Genomic DNA, 17,614 nt, shown 5'->3' with positions numbered 1-17,614 from the left:
CAATGAACAGAGACATATCATTTATTCCATATTAGCTACTTGGTTTGCAACTTTTTCTGACTTTCCTAAAGAGTCAGAATAAAGATAACAAAAGAGACAAACTTCCTCGTGGCCCAACATGGTACCTATTGTAAAGGGAATTTAAGGTTCCAGGAACCATCTATAAAAACACTTGTGGAACCTAGTATTAATTCATTCTTATCATCCCACATGCACGGTAAAATTTGCTTTTCACTGGCAGTGCATATTAAAGATTCAGGCGTGTGTTATCTAGTATTTTCTGTGCATCGATTTTATTGGAGAAGCCTGAGTCGCATCTGCCTAGTTGACAAAGCGCACTGCTGTGAATAATATAGAAATTGATATATATTGTATTTATATCTGGTGGAGTAAGGTTTTTAATACTTTGGGTTAAGGTATCAAGACTGTGTCTGCTAAAGCTGTAATTAAGAAGTCATAAAAAGCGAAGTCATCATGTTTTCTAACCATTTACTTGTTTACATATAGAGGGCTAATGGAACATTGTTAAGATTGTTGGAGATTCCCTGGAGAGTAGATAATTTATGATGGGTTGTATTTAGTCCTAGCTCAGCAAGTCATGTGGCATCTTAGTGGAATACAGATTATGTAATTAACGGAAGGAGCCAGGGATATCTGTAATTTTGCAGTTTGCCATAAGATTTGAGTCTGGCAAGACCGATAATTTAAAATTGCACAGCAGTTTTACCAAATGCTGCTAGCTTGAGTAAAAGTGTATTGGTTCTGCTCCTGAAAGTGTCTCTCTCTCTCTCTCTCTCTCCGAAAGTCTCTGCACAACTAATCAAATAATCTGTTTGTTAACGTTATTTATAAGTGACATTGGAACTGTATTCAGTAGCTTAATTATAGTTCGTAGCATGTATATTTTCCTTGTGTTTAAGAACAATTTAACTGATCATTGTAATGCTATTTTATTTTATGTTAATGTGGATAATTGGGCAGGGTTATTACTCCTGGGATGAAGTATCCTTTCTTCACAGATTCACACATTTAAAAAAATGTCCACATTAAATCTTACCAACTTTTACAGAAGCATCATAGAAACCGTCCTATCGGGCTGTATCACAGCCTAGTATGGCAACTGCTCGGCCTAAGACCGCAAGAAAATTCAGAGAGTTGTGAATACCGCCCAGTCCATCACACAAACCCGCCTCCCATCCATTGACTCCATCTACACCTCCCTCTGCCTGGGGAAAGCGGGCAGCATAATCAAAGACCCTTCCCACCCAGCTTATTCCCTCTTCCAACTTCTTCCATTGAGCAGGAGATACAAAAGTCTAAGGACAGGCATGAACAGATTCAAAAACAGCTTCTTCCCCGCTGTTACCAGACTCTTAAACAACCCTCTTACGGACTGACCTGATTAACACTACACCCCTGAATGCTTCACCCGATGCCGGTGTTATGTAGTTACATTGTGTACCTTGTGTTGCCGTATTATGTATTTTATTTTGTTTTATTTTAGTTTATTTTACTTTCATGTACTTAATGATCTGTTGAAGAGTTCACAGAAAAATACTTTTCACTGTACCTCGGTACACATGACAATAAACAAATCCAATCCAAATCCAATCAGCAGGTTGTGTGGTTTACTCCTCCTCCTATTTCTTATGTTCTGGTTAAGCTTAGAGCAGGCAAAACACAGGTGTGAGAATTGTACCATACCTGACCCTTTGGTAAGGACCCAGGACAGCCTGGATCTTCTGAAGAAAACTCATTGCCAAATCCTGACATGTACTGGAAAAGAACAGATAGCAAACAGTCAATAATATGCCATTTCAGTATTCTGGTAAAGCAACTGATGAAATTGGCTATAAAAGTGCATCAAATATTACTGATTAGGTGATGGCTTTATTTGGTTCTTGGAATGATTTTTTAAAATAAATTTAGATTACCCAATTATTTTTTTCAATTAAGGGGCAATTTAGTGTGGCCAATCCACCTAACCTGCACATTTTTGGGTTGTGGGGGCGAAACCCACGCAGACACGGGGAGAATGTGCAAACTCCACACGGACAGTGACCCAGAGCCGGGATCGAACCTGGGACCTCAGCGCCGTGAGGCGGTTGTGCTAACCACTAGGCCACCGTGCTGCCCCTTGGAATGATTTTTATACAAACATCTGATGCAAATATTTTTTGAAATTTCAAAGCAAAACTTTGCATATTCCAGGCATAAATGTACATAGTGAAAGATGTTGGGCTGGATTCTCCGATTCTGCGGCTATGTCCAGGTCAAGAAGGCACAGCCTGAGTGAGTGATGCACATCCAGAGTGGGAATTGCAACTTGGTAATTTGGTGCCGTGAGGTAATTCGGCGCAGAGTGAGAGAAGGTGCTTTTTCAGAGGTGCTTTTTAACCCTGCTGGTAAGTAGTTTTTCTTTTCATTGTCTAATTTATTTATTTTTATTTTGAAATTGTAGTTGTATAAGTTTACCTAAGGTTTAAGACATGGCAGGAGATCCCAGACCCGTGTCATGCTCCTCGTGTGCGATGTGGGAGCTCAGGGACATGTCCACTGTCCCTGGCTCTTTCACGTGCAAGAAGTGTGTTCAGTTGCAGCTCCTGTTGGACCGCTTGACGGCTCTGGAGCTGCGGACGGACTCACTTTGGAGAATGCGCGATGCTGAGGAGGTCGTGGATAGCATGTTTAGCGAGTTGGTCACATCACAGGTGAAAGTTACTGAGGGAGATAGCAAATGGGTGACCAAAAGACAGAGCAAGAGTAGGAAGGCAGTGCAGGTGTCCCCTGCGGTCATCTCCCTGCAAAACAGATATACCGCTTTGGATACTGTTGGGGGAGATGGCTCACCAGGGGAAGGCAGCAGCAAGGTTCATGGCATCGTGGCTGGCTCTGCTGCACAGCAGGGCAGGAAGAAAAATGGCAGGGCTATAGTGATAGGGGACTCGATCGTAAGGGGAATAGACAGGCGGTTCTGTGGACGCAATCGAGACTCCAGGATGGTATGTTGCCTCCCTGGTGCCAGGGTCAAGGATGTCTCAGAGCGGCTGCAAGACATTCTGGGGGGGGGGGGGGGGGGAGGGTGAACAGCCAGCTGTCGTGGTGCACATAGGCACCAACGATATAGGTAAAAAACGGGATGAGGTCCTACAAGTGGAATTCAGGGAGTTAGGAGTTAAACTAAAAAGTAGGACCTCAAAGGTAGTAATCTCAGGATTGCTACCAGTGCCATGAGCTAGTCAGAGTAGTAATGTCAGGATAGATAGGATGAATGCGTGGCTCGAGAGATGGTGCAAGAGGGAGGGATTCAAATTCCTGGGGGATTGGGACCGGTTCTGGGGGAGGTGGGACCAGTACAAACCGGACGGTCTGCACCTGGGCAGGACTGGAACCGATGTCCGAGGGGGGGTGTTTGCTAGAGCTGTTGGGGAGAGTTTAAACTAACGTGGCAGGGAGATGGGAACCGATGCAGGAATTTGGAAGGTAGTAAAACAGGGACAGAAGCAAAAGGAAGTAAGGGGAAAAGTGCAAGGCAGAGAAGACATAGTCAAAAATCAAAAAGGGCGATAGTACAAGGTACAGTGACTGAGGGGAGCTCAGTGAATAGGCCCAGTAATACTAAAAGGAATAAAACTGGAGATGTTAAGATTCAAAACAGAGGCAAAAAAAAGACCAACAAAAGTGTACTTTACCTGAATGCTCGTAGTATTCGGAATAAAGTAAATGAGTTGATGGCACAAATCATCGTGAATGACTATGATTTAGTGGCCATTACTGAAACATGGTTAAAGGATGGTCACGACTGGGAGTTAAATATCCGAGGGTATCAAACTATTCGGAAGGACAGAGTGGATGGTAAGGGAAGTGGTGTTGCTCTGTTATTTAAGGATGACATCCGGGCAATAGTAAGGGATGTCATCGGTGCAATGGAGGATAAGGTTGAATCCATTTGGGTGGAAATCAGGAATAGTAAGGCGAAAAAGTCACTGATAGGAGTAGTCTATCGGCCACCAAATAGTAACGTTATGGTGGGGCAGGCAATAAACAAAGAAATAACTGATGCATGTAGAAATGGTACAGCAGTTATCATGGGGGATTTTAATCTACATGTCGATTGGTTTATCCAGGTCGGTCAAGGCAACCTTGAGGAGGAGTTTATAGAATGTATCCGCGATAGTTTCCTAGAACAGTATGTAATGGAACCTACGAGGGAACAAGCGGTCCTAGATCTTGTCCTGTGTAATGAGACAGGATTGATTCATGATCTCATAGTTAGGGATCCTCTCGGAAGGAGCGATCACAATACGGTGGAATTTAAAATACAGATGGAGGGTGAGAAAGTAAAATCAAATACGAGTGTTTTGTGTTTAAACAAAGGAGATTACAATGGGATGAGAGAAGAACTAGCAAAGGTAGACTGGGAGCAAAGACTTTATGGTGAAACAGTTGAGGAACAGTGGAGAACCTTCCAAGCGATTTTTCACAGTGCTCAGCAAAGGTTTATACCAACAAAAAGGAAGGACGGTAGAAAGAGGAAAAATCGACCGTGGATATCTAAGGAAATAAGGGAGAGTATCAAATTGAAGACAAAAGCATATAAAGTGGCAAAGATTGGTGGGAGACTAGAGGACTGGGAAATCTTTAGGGGGCAACAGAAAGCTACTAAAAAAGCTATAAAGAAGAGTAAGATAGAGTATGAGAGTAAACTTGCTCAGAATATAAAAACAGACAGTAAAAGTTTTTACAAATATATAAAACAAAAAAGAGTGGCTAAGGTAAATATTGGTCCTTTAGAGGATGAGAAGGGAGTTTTAATAATGGGAGATGAGGAAATGGCTGAGGAACTGAACAGGTTTTTTGGGTCGGTCTTCACAGTGGAAGACACAAATAACATGCCAGTGACTGATAGAAATGAGGCTATGACAGGTGAGGACCTTGAGAGGATTGTTATCTCTAAGGAGGTAGTGATGAGCAAGCTAATGGGGCTAAAGTTAGACAAGTCTCCTGGCCCTGATGGAATGCATCCCAGAGTGTTAAAAGAGATGGCTAGGGAAATTGCAGATGCACTAATGATGATTTACCAAAATCCACTAGACTCAGGGGTGGTCCCGGTGGATTGGAAATTAGCAAACGTGACACCACTGTTTAAAAAAGGAGGTAGGCAGAGAGCAGGAAATTATAGGCCAGTGAGCTTAACTTCGGTAGTAGGGAAGATGCTGGAATCTATCATCAAGGAAGAAATAGCGAGGCATCTGGATATAAATTGTCCCATTGGGCAGACGCAGCATGGGTTCATAAAGGGCAGGTCGTGCCTTACTAATTTAGTGGAATTTTTTGAGGACATTACCAGTGCAGTAGATAACGGGGAGCCAATGGATGTGGTATATCTGGATTTCCAGAAAGCCTTTGACAAGGTGCCACACAAAAGGTTGCTGCATAAGATAAAGATGCATGGCATTAAGGATAAAGTAGTAGTATGGATAGAGGATTGGTTAATTAATAGAAAGCAAAGAGCTGGGATTAATGGGTGTTTCTCTGGTTGGAAATCAGTGGCTAGTGGTGTCCCTCAGGGATCCGTGTTGGGACCACAATTATTCACAATTTACATAGATGATTTGGAGTTGGGGACCAAGGGCAATGTGTCCAAGTTTGCAGATGACACTAAGATGAGTGGTAAAGCGAAAAGTGCAGAGGATACTGGAAGTCTGCAGAGGGATTTGGATAGGTTAAGTGAATGGGCTAGGGTCTGGCAGATGGAATACAATGTTGACAAATGTGAGGTTATCCATTTTGGTAGGAATAACAGCAAACGGGATTATTATTTAAATGATAAAATATTAAAGCATGCCGCTGTGCAGAGAGACCTGGGTGTGCTAGTGCATGAGTCACAGAAAGTTGGTTTACAGGTGCAACAGGTGATTAAGAAGGCAAATGGAATTTTGCCCTTCATTGCTCGAGTGATGGAGTTTAAGACTAGGGAGGTTATGTTGCAATTTTATAAGGTGTTAGTGAGGCCACACCTGGAGTATTGTGTTCAGTTTTCGTCTCCTTACTTGAGAAAGGACATACTGGCACTGGAGGGTGTGCAGAGGAGATTCACTAGGTTAATCCCAGAGCTGAAGGGGTTGGATTATGAGGAGAGGTGGAGTAGACTGGGACTGTACTCGTTGGAATTTAGAAGGATGAGGGGGGATCTTATAGAAACATTTAAAATTATGAAGGGAATAGATAGGATAGATGCGGGCAGGTTGTTTCCACTGGCGGGTGAAAGCAGAACTAGGGGACATAGCCTCAAAATAAGGGGAAGTAGATTTAGGATGAGTTTAGGAGGAACTTCTTCACCCAAAGGGTTGTGAATCTATGGAATTCCTTGCCCAGTGAAGCAGTTGAGGCTCCTTCATTAAATGTTTTTAAGATAAAGATAGATAGTTTTTTGAAGAATAAAGGGGTTAAGGGTTATGGTGTTCGGGCCGGAAAGTGGAGCTGAGTCCACAAAAGATCAGCCATGATCTCATTGAATGGCGGAGCAGGTTCGAGGGGCCAAATGGCCTACTCCTGCTCCTAGTTCTTATGTTCTTATGTTCTTATGAATGCATCTGGTCTTATCACCAAAAGGCCGGCGCTGCCCCTGCAACGATGTTCTGCCCGTTGGGGGCTAGCAGCCGTGCCAGATAAAGCCCCCAGCTTTACCTGCCAATACGGGTGCAGAATGGCAGGGTCCGTGGCCGCGCATGTGCACTGCGGCGGCCTTTGGCGGCCGCGCCATACATCATGGCGCCGGCCGCGCATGGATGCGGCCTGCCAAATACTGCCAACATGTAACCTCCCTCATCACCGCTGGACCATCCCCCACCAGTCCCCCCCAGCTCCCGCCAAAGCCCTCCCTGCCAGCGGAATGGCTCATCCCCGACTGTGGCAGCGCTGGACACAGTCCGCAGCCACCTCGCCAGGTTCACGCAAGTTGGAAGGACACGTGTCCCACGCCATCAGGAAGACGCCCCATTAGGGGCGGAGAATCGGGGAGGGCCTCAGGTGACGTCCTGAGGCCGTCCCAACAACGTGCGGCATACTCCTCGTGCATTCCATTTTTGAGGGACGGAGCATGTGAAAATGGCATCACCCCCCGATTTCGGCGAAAATAGGCATTCTCCGGCCGATCGCCGAACGCGATTTCGATGTCGACAATCGGGAATCACACCCTTTGTATTTATCTGTAAATGCAGGTTTCTACAATGGTAATTTAAATTTATTTTTCCACAGATTTTACTTATTGTCCTACCTCAGTAGGAAAAGTTTCTTCAGACTTGTTCCCAAATATTATTCTCGTCCTCTTATAGCTGTTAAAGGCTGTACAGTGATGGTACCAGAATTGAGAGGTTATATCAATCAAGGGAGTTTAAACAGGCTGTGGCTCTTTTCTCTAACAGAGAAACAGAGGGAGGAGGGAGGGGAGTTTAGCAGTGTGGGTCAGATTTGATAGGGTTGCTGTAGAGAAGATGTTCCCACTATGATGGTCCCTCATAAATTCAATAAGGAATTCAGAAGAAACTTCTCAACGCAGAGAATCTCTAGAATGTGGAATAAGATGGATGGGCAGGATTCTCCGCACCGGCGGAAAATCGCGAACGGCCGACTTTTGCGACGGCCCGACACAGCCCCGTTCCCGACGCATTCACGTCCGGGAAATGGGCTAGGAACAGGGCCACGTAGATCACGTGCGCGATGACGCCGGAACGTGGCGACGACACGAACACGCCCACGTGACGCCGCCCGACGCCGTAAAAAGGCGCGGGCGAGCACAGAAACTGTAGGCCAAGATGTCGGAGCCAAGGAGAGCAGCCCCGCGATTCTTGTCAGCTGACGTTGAGACGCTTCTGGATTCAATCGAGTAGAGGGGCATCATCTGCCCGCGTAGAGGGCATCGCCACCCTGCCAGTGCGATGCGCCAGGCCTGGCGTGAGGTGGCTGCTGCCGTCAGTGCTGTGGGGCAGACCCCTCGCTCTGCAGAGCAATGTAGGAAGAAGATGCATGACCTCACCAGGGCTGCCAGGGTAAGTGCCAAGAGGGTGCCCCCGGGTCACAACCATCCCTCCCCCCCCTTTACTTAATCCCCCCCCCCCGGCACAGGGGGTGGAGGGGGATTGGGGCAGAGTGAGTGGAGGGTGGTTCACTAAGTAGTCACAGACCCAGCGCTCTGGCCCCCGTGGAGAGTTGCAATGGTCTTATTACAACTTGACCCCCAAACTGTGCCAGTATCTGAACGGCCTGCTGATATCTGCCGTATTGTAATGATCTACCTATGCCCCCTCCCCCAACAGGATAAGACCGCTCACAACACCCGTGAGCGGAACAAGATTGGAGGGGGTTCGCCCATCCTGCGGCCCCTCACCACGTTTGAGCAGAGGGTACTGGACCTTGTTGGGGGATCTGCCACCGGGGAGGTCGCGCAATGCGAGGTTGGCGGAGCCTCAACAAGTGAGACAACCCTGCATGACAAACACCCCCCCTTCCCCATCCTCTGCCCCTTCACACACCCTGCCCACTGGGACACCTCCCCCATCCTCAGTCCCTTCACACTCTGCCCACTGGGACACCTCCCCCAACCTCTGTCCCTTCACACACCCTGCCCACTGGGATACCTCCCCCATCCTCTGTCCCTTCACACCCTGCCCACTGGGACCGTCCAGCGCCCGGCCGAGCGTCTCTATATAACCCGTTTCATTCTCTTCCCCAGGACATGATGCCGAACGACCAGGGCCGTCTGCCTCCAGGCGGACACAGGCATCTGCCCCCACCGCACCCAGGGCCGCACAAGAGAGGGTGCCCGATCAACGGGGAGTCCCATCCTCCCCCACCGAATCTGTGGAGCAGGACGCCCAGAGGGCGGCGAGAGAGGAAGAGAGAGAAATGGCCCGCGAACGCCCTGCGGCCACTCAGCGGGCCGATGACATAGAGGAGGCGTGCACCCAAGACGACCTCGAGCTTGCGGCACAGGTATCTCCCACACCATCCACCATTCCAGAGACACTCACCCCGGTTGGGCTATTTAGTGATGAGGCTCCTGGGTCACAGTCTGGGTCGCACATCACAGCTGAGCAGGTACAGCAGGTGGAGGTCGGAGCAGCCGAGGGCCCGGACTGGCGGAGGGCAGGCCAGGCCCAGCATCCAGCTGGCTCCCAGACGTTTTCAGAGTTCCTGGAGTTTCTCAACCCACCCGCACAGCCGATGCATCAAGAAACCCAGGGACACAATGACGGGATGAGGGCTGCCTTCCAGACTCTGCAGACGCTGTTAGAGGAGTCGAACCGCGTCCAGGAGCAGGGAGTGGTGCCGCTCATGGCAGCAACCCAGGCCGACACCGCACGGGTGGCATCCGCGGTGGAGGCAATGGGTCAGGTTATGCAAAGCGTTGGGCTTAATGTGCACGCGTCATCCTCGACCCTGGACAGGGTTGCCCTCTCACAGGCAACAATGCGCCAGAGCCAACACGACATTGCTGGCGCACTGCGGGCCTTGGCCGAGTCTCAGCAGGTCATGGCCCAGTCGCAGCACGCCATGGCACAGTCACAGCAGTCGATGGCACAGTCCCAGCAGTCAGTCGCGGAGAGCATCAACCGCCTGACACGTGCTGGATGGCGTTGTGCACTCACAGGTTGAGATCGCACAGTCCCTGGCGGAACTGTCTAACTCCCTGGACTCCATCTCTGCAAACCTTCGGATCCTGGTGGATACCGTTGTAGGCCACCAGGACTGGCAGCGCCAGGTGTCGGTGGCACGACGGGGCACCTCCCCGCTCGCACCTCTGTCCCACAGTGAGGCCCGGGGGCCACCGGGCTCCCCGAGGAGGAGGAGGTTTCGGGGCCCGTCCCATTAACTCCATCACGGGACGTCCCGGAATTCTCGGCCTCCCCCCGTCCCATCCCTGGTGCATCGGGTGGGCAGCAGGCAGAGCAGGGCGGCACAACATCACCCGAGACGCCCGCAGAGCAGCCTGGCCCATCAAGACCGGGTCGCCCCAGGAAACGCTTGCCAAAGGAGAAACAAGTCGAAGGGGGCGATTCGCAGCAGTCCTCCTCCACTCCTGCTGTATCATCTGGGGAATCACTTAGACGTAGTGGTAGGGCCCTTAAGGCAAGAAAGAGAGACACTGAGTAAGTTGGCACGGGTGAAGGGCACAGTTTAGTTGTAGGGGCTAGGGCATCTGTAAATTATTGTTAATATTAAACGCATTGTTCCACCTTACTTGTAATACCGTGTGATTGTTCCACAACAACAGGGATCGTGATGGTGACCGAGTGTCGCTGGGGTTGACGAGCGGTGAAACTTCGGTGCTGGGTGTGCAGTACATGCCCCTCCCACAGGTACCCCACGCGGGAACGTGATGGAGTGTCCGTGACAAACTCAGCGGCCACCAAGGTGGATGGTTCAGCTATTGCCATGGGTCAGACTCTGTCTAACGATTCTGAACTCACAGCTCATCGCAGAGCGGGCTGTCATCATTCCACATGGCACTGATCACACCCGCTGACACAGCCATCAATGTTGTGCCATACCGTCTGGACCCAGTGGTAAGGGTGATGTCGAAGTGGAGCAGTGGAGAGCGGGTGTGGGGGGGGGGGGGGGGGCTGTGGTGGTGGCAGTTGTGTGTTGACTCTCTGCACGACTGGCGATGCAGGTGGTGGTTTGGTGTTCAGCGGGGACGTCGCATGCGACGCGTGAACCGTGCTGCCACCAAGGTGTCGCGTGCCCGCCGTCCTCGCGGGGTGTGGTGAATGAGATTCACACGGTATTATAGTTACCAATGTCACTCTGTTCTAAGTATATATATGTATCAATTGTGTAAGTGCAGTTGCACTACCTGACCACCAGGGGGAGTAGCTCTGGGAGTACTCGAGAGTTTGTACTGGGCTCCTCCCTTGGCTCCGCCCAGAACTCCTCCCCCTGGAGCTGCTGTATAACGATCCGTGCCACAGAGTCAGCCAGCCAGTTCACCGAAAGTTCAACGGTTAACAGGCTGGCTCTGTTGTAAGTATATTAAAAGCGCTATTCTAATCCTACGAGCACGTGTCCGTAGAATTGATGGTTCCATCAATTTAATATACTTACGAAACAGTCGCAGTAAATCATGGAAGCAGCCCTCAAGCCCGGACGCCTAGAACTCGACCCGTAGGATGCAGAGGCTAAGGAAATTTTTTCCCACTGGCTGAGATGTTTTAAGGCATAACTGGCAGAAACCAGCACCGCTGGAACAACGGAGGAACAAAAACTCAGCCTACTGCACCTGAGGGTAAGCCACAGAATCTCCACACAGCTAAATCCGGCCGGTTCTTACACCGCAGCGCTGGCGATATTGGACAAAATGTACGTTAGGCCCATTAACGAGGTTTATGCACGCCACGTGTTTACGACTCGCCGTCAGCGGCCTACAGAAATGCTAGCCGAGTTTGTACGGGAACTGAACAATCTTTCCAATGACTGTAATTATCAAGCCGTTACCGCGGCTGAACATAGGGAGCTTGCTGTACGGGACGTTTTCGTAGCGGGCCTTAGATCTAACTATGTGCGCCAAAAACTGCTAGAAAAAGGAGCCCAGGACTTAGAACTACTGTGGTGGCTGCTACCACTATGGAAGTCTCCTTCCGCAGCCTCACCTCGTTTCCCGCGACTTCATCGTGGGCCCCCGACCAACAATCCCCCCAGGCCTGTGCCGCACAGCTACTCCGCTGCCAAAGCCAGTTACTCTGCTGCCCCAGCCAGCTACTCAGCTGGTCCAGCCAGCTACTCAGCTGCCCCAGCCTGCCATTTCTGTGGCCAAAGGCAGCACCCGCGGCAGCACTGCCTAGCCCGATCCGCGACCTGCAGCAGCTGCGGGAAGAAAGGCCACTATGCCAGAGTGTGCCTCGCGAAAAGGGCCCCAGTCTCTAACTCCCAAGTAGAGAGATCAAATTGCTCCCAACACCAGCGGGCCCGAAACGCTGCGGCCTACGCCCCAACTCCGCCGCCTCCCACCACATGCGATCCATGGGGCCGCCATCTTGGCAAACCCCACCATGCGGCCGGCCATGTGCGACTCATGGGGGCCGCCATCTTCCTCGCCGCTCACCACGTGTGATCCACGGGCCCCATCTGCATCAGCATGCTCAGACAGCTCATCTGAAGACTACGACTTCCCCGGGCACTCATCACGCGGCCCGCAACTCAGCGCAGCGATCCGGCATCAAGCTCGCCAGAACGTACCGGCATCTACTCGACCGGACGCCCACTCGGAAGACTACGACTTTCCCGGGCACTCAACACGCGGCCCGCAACTCAACGCGGGCACCCTAGATCAATCCCGCCCCAAGCACCTACGAAGTTCGATGGCGGAGGTCCAGATCAACGGGTACAGCACGCCATGCCTCTTTGACTCCGGGAGCACCGAGAGCTTTACACATCCAGAGCTGGTAAGACGCTGTTTGCTTCCTATTTTTCCTGTGAGCCAAACTATCGCCCTCGCTTTGGGCTCCCAGTCAGTCCAAATCCAAGGACGCACCGTCGCTACACTCACAATTCGAGGCGCTAGTTATTCAAAATTTAAACTTTATGTCCTGCCCGACCTCTGCGCGCCACTCTTATTAGGCCTGGATTTCCAGTGCAACCTCAAGAGCCTCACCCTCAGCTTTGGCGGGCCTCTGCCCCCACTCACTATCTGCAGCCTAGCCATGCTGCGCATCTCCCCCCCTCCTCTCTTCGCCAATCTCACTCCAGATTGCAAACCAGTAGCTACTCGCAGCAGGCGATACAGCCTACAGGATAGGGTCTTTATCCGATCGGAGGTCCGAAGGCTGCTCAGTGAGGGGATCATAGAGGCCAGTAATAGTCCCTGGAGAGCTCAGGTGGTGGTCGTCAAGACCGGGGAAAAATTTGCATGGTCGTCGACTACAGCCAGACCATAAATCGCTTTACGCTCCTAGACGCGTATCCCCTCCCCAGAATTGCAGACATGGTTAACCAGATTGCCCAATATCGGCTATTTTCCACGGTGGATCTGAAGTCTGCATACCACCAGCTCCCAATCCGCCCGGAGGACCGCCACTACACGGCATTCGAGGCCGATGGCCGCCTCTTCCATTTCCTCCGGGTTCCCTTCGGCGTCACTAATGGGGTTTCGGTGTTCCAACGAGCAATGGACCGAATGGTAGACCAGTACGAGCTGCGGGCCACGTTTTCATATCTGGACAATGTTACCATCTGTGGCTATGACCAGCAGGACCACGACGCCAATCTCCACCGTTTTCTCCAGACGGCACAGAAATTAAACCTCACTTATAACAAGGGGAAATGCGTTTTACGCACAAACAGTGGAGAACGGAGTCCTGGGCCCAGACCCGGACCTCTTAGAACTCCCCCTCCCTCATTGCCCCAAGGCCCTCAAACGGTGCTTGGGGTTCTTTTCATACTACGCCCAGTGGGTCCCTCAATATGCGGACAAAGCCCGCCCACTCTTTAAGGCCACACGATTTCCCCTGTCTGCTGAGGCGCGCCAGGCCTTCAGCTGCATCAAGGAGGACATTGCCAAAGCAGCCATGTGGGCGGTGGATGAATCCACTCCCTTTCAGGTTGAGAGCGACACCTCAGAGGTAGCTCTAGCAGCCACTTTAAATCAGGCAGGGAGGCCAGTTGCATTTTTCTCCCGTACCCTCTCCGCTTCAGAACTCCGACACTCCTCTGTTGAGAAAGAAGCACAAGCCATTGTGGAGGCTGTTCGTCACTGGAGGCACTACCTCGCAGGTAGGAGGTTCACCCTCATCACCGACCAACGATCGGTTGCCTTTATGTTTGACAACTCGCAAAGGGGCAAAATGAAAACTGATAAAATCCTTTGGTGGAGGATCGAACTCTCCACCTATAGTTACGATATTAAATATCGACCGGGGAAGCTCAAAGAGCCCCCGGATGCCCTATCCCGCAGGACATACGCCAGCGCGCAGATCAGCCGTCTGAAAGCCATCCACATTGACCTCTGCCATCCAGGGGTCACCCGGCTCGCCCACTACATCAGAGCCCGAAACCTGCCTTTCTCCAACGAGGAGGTAAAAGCGGTCACCATGGACTGCCCGATCTGTGCGGAGTGCAAACCGCACTTCTATAGACCAGACAGGGCCCACCTGGTCAAGGCTTCTAGGCCCTTTGAACGCCTTGTGATCGATTTCAAAGGGCCACTCCCCTCCACTAACAAAAACATTTATTTCCTCAACATCATCGATGAGTTCTCCTGATTCCCTTTTGCCATTCCGTGCCCCGACATGACCTCCCACACAGTTATTACGGCCCTGCATAGTGTCTTCACCCTGTTAGGTTTCCCCAGCTACGTGCACAGCGACCGGGGTTCGTCCTTTATGAGCGACGAGCTGCGTCAGTACCTGCTCGACAAGGGCATCGCCTCGAGCAGGACTACCAGCTACAACCCCAGGGGGAAGGGGCAGGTGGAGAGGGAGAATGCGACGGTCTGGAAGACCGTCCTACTGACCCTCCCGTCTAGAAAACTCCAAGTCTCCCAATGGCAAGAAGTCCTCCCAGACGCACTCCACGCAATTAGATTTCTCCTCTGTACAGCGACAAATCAAACCCCTCACAAGCGGCTCTTCATTTTTTCTAGGGGCACGACCTCGGGGGTCTCACTTCTGCGTGGCTGAGGACCCCAGGCCCGGTCCTCCTGAGGAAGCACGTCAGGGGGCACAAAACTGACCCCCTTGTTGAAAAGGTGCGCCTCCTCCATTCCAACCCCCAGTACGCATTCGTGGAGTTCCCGGACGGTCGCCAGGACACTGTATCCCTTTGGGACCCGGCACCCATTGGATCCAGCCCCCCCCCACCCCCACTGAGGAACCCCTTACCCCGTTCCCTATGCTGCCGCCCCCTCGTGCCCCCGATTCCGCAAGCTCGCCCCACCTGTTCCACGCGCCAGCACCAGCCCTCCCCCAGCGCCCCCAGTCTCCGGTCGAGCCAGAGGTGTATGAAGTTTGGACGAGACCCGCCCCGGAGTCTGCCATCGTACCCCAGCTCTCAACACCCACCCAGCCACCGCAAGAGGCTGCAACCCCGGTGCTCCGCAGATCGCAACAAACAATTCGTCCACCGGACAGACTAACTCTGTGAACCACCACCCCCACCGGACTCGATTTTTTTCACATTTTCTCCTCCTCCTCCTCCTCTGTGCTGGCACCACTGCCACTGGCTTCTCCCTCCGCCTCCTGCAGCAGGGCATCTCCCCTCTGCATCGCGATGTTGTGCAGCGCACAGCAGACCACAACAATGCGAGCGACCTTGTCGGGCTGGTACTGCAGGGCCCCTCCGGAGCGGTCCAGGCACCTGAATCTCATCTTCAGGAGGCCAAGGCAGCGCTCCACCACACCCCTGGTTGCTGCATGGCCCTCATTGTATCGGGTTTCCGCATTGGTCTGAGGCCTCCGTATAGGCGTCATCAGCCAAGACCTCAGCGGATAACCCCTGTCGCCCAGCAACCAGCCCCTCAGCCGGGGGGGACGTCCCTCAAACATCGCAGGGATGTACGACTGCGCCAGTATGTAGGAGTCATGCACACTCCCTGGGAACCTTGCACAGACGTTCATGAACGTCATGTGGGGGTCGCATACCACCTGGATATTCATGGAGTATGACCCCCTCCTGTTTGTGAAGACCTCCCTATCCCCTGCAGACGGGCGCATGGGGACGTGAACACAGTCGATTACATCCTGCACCATCGGTATCCCGGCCACGCTGGCAAATCCACGAGCTCGTGAATCTTGACTTGCTCGGTCCTCGGGAAAGGTGATGTAGCGGTCCGCGATGGCATAGATGGCGTCGGTCACATCCCGGATGCACCTGTGCACCGATGACTGGGAGATCCCGGAGAGGTCCCCGCTTGGAGACTGGAAGGAGCCGGTCGCATAGAAGTTTAGAGCAACCGTCACCTTGATGGCAACCGGGATCCCGTGTCCTCCCCCCGTTCCACGTGGGGCAAGGTGCGCCACGAGGGACAGATATGTATCACCGTCCGCCTACTCAGCCGGAGTCTCCTCCTGCAGGTGATGTCCGTCATTGTTAGGAAAGAGATCCGGACGCGGTACACCCTCGGCCTTGGTCGTCGCCTCTGGTGCCATGGCTGCACCCTCACTCTCTCCTCTTCCTCTTCCTCCTCCTCCCCCCCATGCTGCTCGACGACTGGCAACTCCTCGGCCCTTCCCTCTGCTGCTGCAGCTGGCCCTGCATCCACTGCGGGTTGTGGCTGTGGATGCTGCTCCATCTCCAAATGCAGTGCAGCGGCCCCAACCACTGCGCAGAACATAGCCGTTCTGTTCGCAGACATTGTGCTAACCTACAGAAGGGTGGTGGGGGGGCAGAGAAACGGGACATGTTAGACGGAGGTTAGTCGACACCTCGGCAGCCGCCTGCCACGGGATACCTGTGTGTCCCGGTGGCCTGGTCGCGCTGCTGACACACGGGCAGCCTAACCCCTGGTCGCTTTCTGCATCCAACAGGCAGTTAACTACGTCCTCCTCACCGGTGCATCAGTGGCCTGTGGCCGTAAGCCACAGGGCAACCAGCGGCCGTGTCCTCGTGACTTGCACGCCATGGCATGGTGGCAGACACTTTGTAACCGGGGTTGGACGAGTCACTCGCTCACTCTCTCCCTACGCCCCCCCCACTCCCACTCCCCCCCTCCGTCTCCCCCACTCCCCCCTTCAGTCTCCCACACTCCCCCTCAGTCTCCCACACTCCCCCCCTCCGTCTCCCACTTCCCCCCTCAGTCTCCCACACTCCTCCCTCCGTCTCCTACTTCCCCCCCATCTCCCACTTCCCCCCTCAGTCTCCCGCACTCCCCCCTCCGTCTCCCACTACCCCCCTCCATCTCCCACTCCCCCCTCAGTGTCCCACTTCCCCCCTCAGTCTCCCACTCCCCCCCCTCCGTCTCCCACTTCCCACCTCAGTCTCCCACTCCCTCCCTCAGTCTCCCACTTCCCCCCTCAGTCTCCAACTCCCCCCCCTCAGTCTCCCACACTCTCCCCTCCGTCTCCCACTTCCCCCCCATCTCCCACTTCCCCCCTCAGTCTCCCGCACTCCCCCCTCCGTCTCCCACTACCCCCCTCCATCTCCCACTCCCCCCTCAGTGTCCCACTTCCCCCCTCAGTCTCCCACTCCCCCCCCTCAGTCTCCCACTTCCCACCTCAGTCTCCCACTCCCTCCCTCAGTCTCCCACTTCCCCCCTCAGTCTCCAACTCCCCCCCCTCAGTCTCCCACACTCTCCCCTCCGTCTCCCACTTCCCCCCTCCGTCTCCCACTCCCCCCCTCAGTCTCCCCCACCCCCCCCTCCGTCACCCACACCCCCCGCTCTGGACCCCCTCCCGTTCCCGGGATGCCTTCCCCGTTGTGGCCAGACTCCAGCAGTGCGCTGAGCTGTGCGCTGAGTGGTGCGCTCACTTCCTCGAAGCTCTCGTCAGCCAGCACGACTGGTTGACGAACTTGAAAAGCAGGTGTGACGGCCGGCGTGAAAACATTACGTGATGACATCGGGACTTCGGCCCATCCGGGCCGTAGAATAGTGGGGGGCCAAAAAGTCGGGCTTCTGGTCGTG

General features: G+C 52.8%; 1 protein-coding gene across 1 annotated transcript in view; it reads right to left on the bottom strand.

The window, feature by feature from the left end:
• The window catches only part of hgd (homogentisate 1,2-dioxygenase), a 67,088-nt gene that overhangs the window by 43,618 nt on the left and 5,856 nt on the right, over window positions 1-17,614 (bottom strand). Inside the window, exon 2 of the mRNA XM_038801945.1 lies at window positions 1,705-1,776. Coding sequence (XP_038657873.1) covers window positions 1,705-1,776 — 72 coding nt within the window. The remainder of the gene's footprint in view (window positions 1-1,704; window positions 1,777-17,614) is intronic.

The sequence above is a fragment of the Scyliorhinus canicula genome, chromosome 7 (genome assembly GCF_902713615.1).
Source record: "Scyliorhinus canicula chromosome 7, sScyCan1.1, whole genome shotgun sequence".
In the NCBI taxonomy this organism is placed as follows: Eukaryota; Metazoa; Chordata; class Chondrichthyes; order Carcharhiniformes; family Scyliorhinidae; genus Scyliorhinus; species Scyliorhinus canicula.
The sequence above is the reverse complement of the archived record's forward strand: the minus strand, read 5'-3'. Positions and strand labels throughout refer to the sequence as shown.